This window comes from Pteropus vampyrus, unplaced genomic scaffold, assembly GCF_000151845.1.
Source record: "Pteropus vampyrus isolate Shadow unplaced genomic scaffold, Pvam_2.0 Scaffold212, whole genome shotgun sequence".
Taxonomy (NCBI): Eukaryota; Metazoa; Chordata; class Mammalia; order Chiroptera; family Pteropodidae; genus Pteropus; species Pteropus vampyrus.
The window spans coordinates 480191-487034 of record NW_011888993.1 but is presented as its reverse complement, the minus strand read 5'-3'; the positions used below and the strand labels follow the sequence as shown (position 1 = coordinate 487034).

Below are 6844 nucleotides of genomic sequence, written 5' to 3'. Positions count from 1 at the left end.
AAAAAAAAAAAAAAGATCATCACTGCAAAATAAGAAAATGATGGTAACAGCCACATGACTTGTGAAAGCCGGTTCCCGGTTCTCTCCCGAATGACTATCCATCCAGATAGATGTTTACATAGCTGCTTATCCAATAGGCAGAATAAATACTCAAAACCGATTCTAAAAAGTTTGTTTTCTCATTTGAAAACTAGAGAAAAACAAGCACCTTGTTGTGTAGACCAAGTTGCTTAGCTCCATGCCCAACTAAGCATTTCGGGGCCCCCCAATTAATTACAAGCTGCCAGGAAGTTGAGAAACAGCACAGAGGTCCCGGCACCCTCCCCAGACCCCCCAAGGCCAACACCTCCACCGGAAACTGTAAGCTGTCCGAAAGCAGAAAGGGACACAGTTTCATCTGATCTTGAAAACATTTTTTAAAAATTAAAAATTTTAAGTGCTTCTTAAAATTTTCCCTGGTTTTCAGGAGTCCTGTTGGAAATTATATTTTATCTCTTATTCCTTAAAGGTATCTGTGCTTCTAGAATGAAGGTGTAACACCCAGCTCCCACCCCTTCCTGGAGCAAGGACACGTGCACATGCACGCACATGCTCACACACACGCTCACATGCACGCATGCGCACACATACACACTCACATGTGCACACATGCACACCTGCACGTACAAAGCCCAGCTTTCCCGTCCTTGACTCTCACAGCCACTAGGGGGCCTCAGTCAGCCGTGCCCGGCTGTGACATCCTCCTGATGTCAAACATACACTAAAAAAAAAAAAAAACCTGGGGACCCACATAGAATTGCCAACTTATTATTTTGCCACGTGAGAGCACTCTCCTGCCAACTGTCACATAGCATCACCATCTCATGAAAGCAAGGTGGCTTTTACGTCCCCCGGAACACCACAGAAACCTTCTCAACTCGGAATAAGCCCATCTCGGAGCCTCGGGGCCCAGCCGAACTTCTCGTGATGACAGAATGTTCTAGATCTGCACTGCCCAGTACAGTAGCCACGAGCCACTCGTGAGATGTGGCTGGTGGGGACTGAGGAATTGAGATTTAAAGGTTATTTACTTTTAATGCATTTAACTCAAAATAGCCACCGGGCCTTGGGGCTGCCAGTGCAGACAGCATGGACATGAGGCCACACTGAAATAGAAGAACTTCCGTGTTTATTTTGTGACAGCAGCCCCGTGCCATCAAAATGATGGGTCATCATTTTGCATGGTTCATCTTAAATTCCATGACCATCAGCTGAGAATAAGCTTGAGACAGGAACCACTGTGATTGTGGGTGGCGGGCATACAGACGATTGTTCATTTTTTATACTTTTCGATATTTTTCAAATTTCTCAAGATTTTTAAAAAGCTTTTTTCCTCTGTCCCTATTTGTGCCCATTTCACCTTGGCCATGAAAACTTCGTCAGAGAATCCTATTGGTGGGAAACGCGCCAGCCAGACCGTGCCCGGGCACCCAGCCTTCTCTCGTCCTCTCCCTCGGTGGCCCGAAGGGGCAGCCCTCAATTTCACATATGCACACTGTCTCCAGGATCACCGCATGACAGCACTGAGCCACGCCCGAGCGTCTCCGTCACCCAAGATATGAACCCATGCAAGCCCTCGGCCGCTTACCCACAAGGACCGCCAGCGTGACGATGACGATGCTGGCGGCCACCGCAGCACAGAGGGCGACACGGCAGCACACGGCGTCCCGAGGGGGCACGTCCTTTGCTGCCCGGGGCACGAGCTGGGATTCACCAACCGTGGGCTCCATGGTCCCCAGGCCCCGGACGGCCACCTGGATGCCAGCAAAAAAGGGGCAGAAAAGTGACATCAGCGCTGGAGTCACTCCTCCTCCCCTGAGTTGGGGTCTTTCCTGTGCAGATGTGACGGCCATCAACTGTGGCCCAGGCGCCGGAGGTCTCCACTTGAAAACATCCTAAGACGTGGATTCAACGTGACTGCTAACTGAGCTTTGCATGCGGCTCCCCATGGCTGCTCGGGCCTGTTGCTGGAAGGAATCGGGGTGTGTGTGTATGTGTGTGTGTGTGTGTGTGTGTGTGTGTGTGTGTGTGTGTGTGTGTGTGAGAGTCCCCTGGGAACACTGGACAAACTGCCACAACCTTGAGGCTTAAAGCAACATGGGTTCGTTATCTTGCAGTTTTGGGGTCAGACTTCTGAACATCAGGGGCTGCCGAGAGCTCAGGGGTCTCCTGAGATGGGGTGACGGGTCGGCCCCGGTGCTATTGGCTCTGAAACTTATCGTCAAGAGCCAACAAACTCTATCCTATGCGGGGCAGCTGGTTCCCGCCACTTGTGACTAGAAAGAGCCTTGAGCGCAAAACGCACGCGGCCTCCCACGGGATAGCTCTCTACGTCCCGAGACCCGAGCGGACCTGGTTCTAGCCCAACCCAGAGTGTTCTCAGCCCGTGGCGGGGGCGCCTGGGCACCACGGGGGTGCAGCGATCCGCACCTGGCCCCCCGACGCATCGCTCCCCTTAGAAAACCTCAGAGAGCGAAGCTGGGGGGACAATCGCATCACGTTTCCCCTGACGGGGCCCCACGGTGTTGCCGTGATGGGAGCTTTTGGGTGAGATTAGCATTTAAATCGGTACACGCGAGTGAAGCAGGGAGCCTTCTGGACCGTGGGTGGGCCACGTCTAATCTGGGAAAAGGCTCGGCTTCCCGGGGGAAGGAAGGGGTTTTGCTCTCTCTCCTGTTCTGTTTTTCTGGAAAACACTGAGGAACGCGGTCCGCGGTCGGTATTTTAGGATAAGGACGCCTCGTGCAATGCTTGGGACGTACCACCACTGAGAAAAGGTATTCGTTGTTTTTCTGAGATTCACATTTACCTGAGTGTAAACTTTAGTGTGTTTATTGTTAAGTCCGAGACCCCCACGCCGGGGCCCCGCCAGAATGTTCCATCGTACCGAAGGAACATGTCTCTGCTGGAAACGACCGCTCCGTCCCTCACTGCTGATGAGAAAGGGGAGCTGTGTGGGGGCGGCGGGGGTTGGGGGTGGGGCGGGAGCGGGGCTGCATAACACTCACCCCTTTATGCTCACACTTGAGCTCAACTGCCTTCTGAGGAGCCGAGAATCTCTAAGAATCGCTCGATGAAATGTTTTCGGGACAAAGACACCGAGATTCACTTCTATGATTAGAGCTGGAAACTCAAATTTAGTGTGTGAGCTCGCTGATGGCCCCCCGCCCCAAACGCACACACTAAGTTCATTCAAGCCCAGCCGCCCCCACTCCTAGGTTTTCTGAGGACACCTGTGTTCTCCACATTGTCTTGTCATCACCATAATTAAGGCCCAGAAACTGCTATTTAGCAGCGAACATAGAAGCGCCATTCATTCAGCTCTCCCTCTGTCCCCTACTTGCGACCTGGCTGCCCTGGGCTGGGTACCCAACCCGGAGTGAGGCAGAGGCGATGCTCTGAGCCCAGAGGCTGAAACCTTACAGCAGAGATCTAAATAAATTACAGGTGCGGTGACAACAAAGGCTCTAAGACAGAGGTACCTCCCTAGGGTCATGAGCTCTGCTCTGGACAGGAGGTCGGGGGAGGCTTCCTGGGGAGATGACTTCTCTGAGTTCTGGGGGATAAGTGTCCAGCAGATGGACGATGTCCACGCAGTGAGAACACAACATGTAAACGTCCCCATGGTGGGAGGAAGGGCCGGCGTAGAGAAAGCGCGTTAGTCAGCTACCGCCGTGTAACAAATGACCACGGACAAATCCATAGAGACACAGGCGAGTTGCCAGGGGCTGCGGGAGGGGAGGGGAGTGAGTAACAGGGACAGAGAGTCGGTGTGGGATGATGAGGACGTCCTGGAGGTAGACGCTAGGGACAGCTGCACGACCCGTGAGTGTGCCTAAGGCCGCCGAGCTGTACCCTTAACAGTGTAAGCGGTAAATTTTATATTATGTATAATTAACCATCGTGAAAAAGAAAAAGGAAAAATCGAGAGAGATAAAGAAAGAGCAAAGTCGCTGGAAATGGAAATGTGAGGAGGGAGGGCTGGAAGCTCGGGGGCCACGGGGGTAGGGGGGCCACTGCTCCCACACAGAAACATCCAGAAGGAGGGGCCGGCAGCAGGTATCCGTGAGCAAACGAGGAGGCACAGGGGAAGTCCGAGCGAGGTGCGCGGGCCCGGCCAGCTCCACCCCCCTCGTGCCCCGGCTCGACCCTCTGGGGGCCTCCTCGAAGGGCCCAGAAACCTCATCCAGCACTTGGCAGGCCCGGTGGGGAGCAGATAAAAATCAGGCTGCGAAGTCCGCCTTTGAACCGAGCAGGGCTCAGAAAAGGAGTCACTGTTCGATCCAAAAATTCTGAGTGTCTCTGGTGCTCCCACAGAAATGGTATTTTGCTTGGACACCGGCAGGCAGGATAATGTCCCCAAAGATGTCCCCATCCTGGTCCTAGGACCTGCAGACGTGTCACCTCATGTGGCAGAGGGACTGTGCAGGTAGGATCGAGTCAAGGCCCCTGAGAGGGGACAACCCTGGGTTCCCGGGGGCCCAGTGTCCTCACGGGGGCCTCATAAGGGGTAGGCGGGAAAGTCAGAGTCACAGGTGGACGAGGCTGCGCTGCCGGCTGTGACGAGGGGGCAGGGGCCGTGAGCCAGGGATGCGGCGCCTCTGGAAGCTGGAAAAGGCCGGAGACGGTTCTCCCTGGAGCCTCGGTTCGGCCTGGCCCTGCCTGCACCTGGGTTTGGCCAGCAAGGCTCAATTTGTCACAGCGGCAACAGGAAACGAACAGGGGCTCTGTGGGCAAGGCTACCCAGTGCTGACCTGGGAGAGAGCGTTGGGTGGCAGTTCAGGCATTGGTCATTTTGTAGGTGGAGCACCTCGAAAATGGAACTGCCCTTGCCCCACTGTCCTCGGGTCAGGCGGAGGAATGCTGGCCATCAGAGGACCAGCGGCCACATTCTGGTGTTGACCTGACTGGTTCTGTGAGCCCCCCGGAGGCAGTTACTCTCTGGGTGTCACTTACAGCTGGTCATGGATCGATTTTGCCCATTTGGTTCTAATTTTCCATGGCACGTGGGCGACAATGTCATTTTTGTCTTCCCAGAGTTCCTTCCTTTGGGGAAGACAGGTCCCAATCGTTGTGTCCCACCCACCTGGCCAACAGGCCTGCCAATCACAGTATTTTCCCCCTTCTCTTCCCATCAGTGACTGGTCCCCACTGGATCCAGTCCCGCCAATCACGGTGCCCACCCCTTGATTCCCATTGGTGATTGGCCCACACGGGACCCAGGACTGCCAATTACAGAGCCCACCCCTTCATTCCCATTGGTGATTGGCCCACACGGGACCCAGGACTGCCAATCATGGAGCCCACCCCTTCATTCCCATTGGTGATTGGCCCACACAGGACCCAGGCCTGCCAATCACGGTGCTCACTTCTTCATCTTATGGGTGCCACCTCTCCCATGTGCTGATGCTGTAGCCAGCCCTGGGAATCTTGTGTTACTCCTCCTGCCTCCTTCCTCTCCTCGCTGGTCACCTCCAAATCTGGCCACTCTGCTTCCTTCCTCCTCTCCTGGGACCCCGCCAACCCATCCCTCTCTCATGACCTCACTCCTCCCCGGGGCTCGTGGCATCCAGGCTAACTCCGGGCTTGCCCACGGCTATCCATTTTTCCACATAACTAGAGATATCTGTCTGCACCAAAGGTTCTCCGCTGGGATGATCCTGCCCCCAGGGGACACTGGGCGACATTCAGGGACATCCGTGGTTGTCACGACAGGAGGTGTACCTGGCATCGAGTGGCGGGGCCAGGGATGCTGCTCAACGCAGGACACCCCCAAACGTCAGCCGTGCAAGGGGGAGAAATGCCAGTCTGTATGAATATGAATGCATTGCTGCCCTGCCCCTCCCACTGCCCTTCACACCCGGTTCACATTCTCGGCCCCAAGCCCCTTCCAGCCCATCACTCAGCACCGCTGGCTCCCGCCTCCAGCCAGTGCACGTACACTCTGCTCCCAAAGACGTCCTGACGCCTGCTGTAGCGCGGGTGGGTCTGGAGGACATTCGCCAGTGACATGAGCCAGACACAGGAGGACATGTCCTGTGTGATCCCACTCACAGGAGGTCCCCGGAGGAGTCAGACTCACAGAGACAGCGAGTAGATGGTGGGTGACGGGCTGGGGGAGGGGAGGGAGTGTGTAACAGGGACAGAGCGTCAGCGTGGGACGACGGGAAAGTCCTGGAGGTGGACGCTGGGGACAGCTGCACGACCAGTGAGTGTGCCTAAGGCCGCCGAGCTGTGCCCTTAACGGCGTTTAGCGTGGTGAATTTGATGTGCGTTTCATCGCAATGAAAATATTGTTGAGAGAAGTCAGCCACGAATGTCAGGGCCGGCGTTTGGGGCCATCCTTGTCACCGTGAACACGAGAACGGGATCACCTGGCGCTGACACGACGTGAGCACAGCCTGGCTTGGGAAGCGATTAGCAAGCGCGGCATGAACGGGCCCAGTTGACAGAACCTCCCGCCCGCCAGCCCCTCACGGACAGACCCGCGCCCCGCACCCTCTGCTCTCGCCTCCCCCAAGTCCGCCTGCGGCAGACGAGGTGCTGGCTGCTGGCGTGGAAAGCCCACCGTTTCGCCAACGAAGAAACGGGCCGCGTGCTCAGGAGCATTGCTGAGAGCGGGTGATGCGCCTCCCCGCGGCGGCCGGGCTGGGCTGCGTCCCCTCCCACCTCACTCTGAGGGGCAGGGGCCGCGGTCCTCGGGGGCCACTGTCAGTCTCATCGGGGGTAACGTCCGCAGCAGCCGGCCTGCCCCAAACACACCCATATTTCTAGGTCCAGGCGAACTTCTGACTAAGAGGTAAAG

General features: G+C 56.0%; 1 protein-coding gene across 1 annotated transcript in view; it reads right to left on the bottom strand.

The window, feature by feature from the left end:
• The window catches only part of TMPRSS9 (transmembrane protease, serine 9), a 15694-nt gene extending 13925 nt beyond the window's left edge, over nt 1-1769 (bottom strand). Inside the window, exon 1 of the mRNA XM_023538111.1 lies at nt 1628-1769. Coding sequence (XP_023393879.1) covers nt 1628-1769 — 142 coding nt within the window. The remainder of the gene's footprint in view (nt 1-1627) is intronic.
• Nucleotides 1770-6844: the final 5075 nt, after the last annotated feature.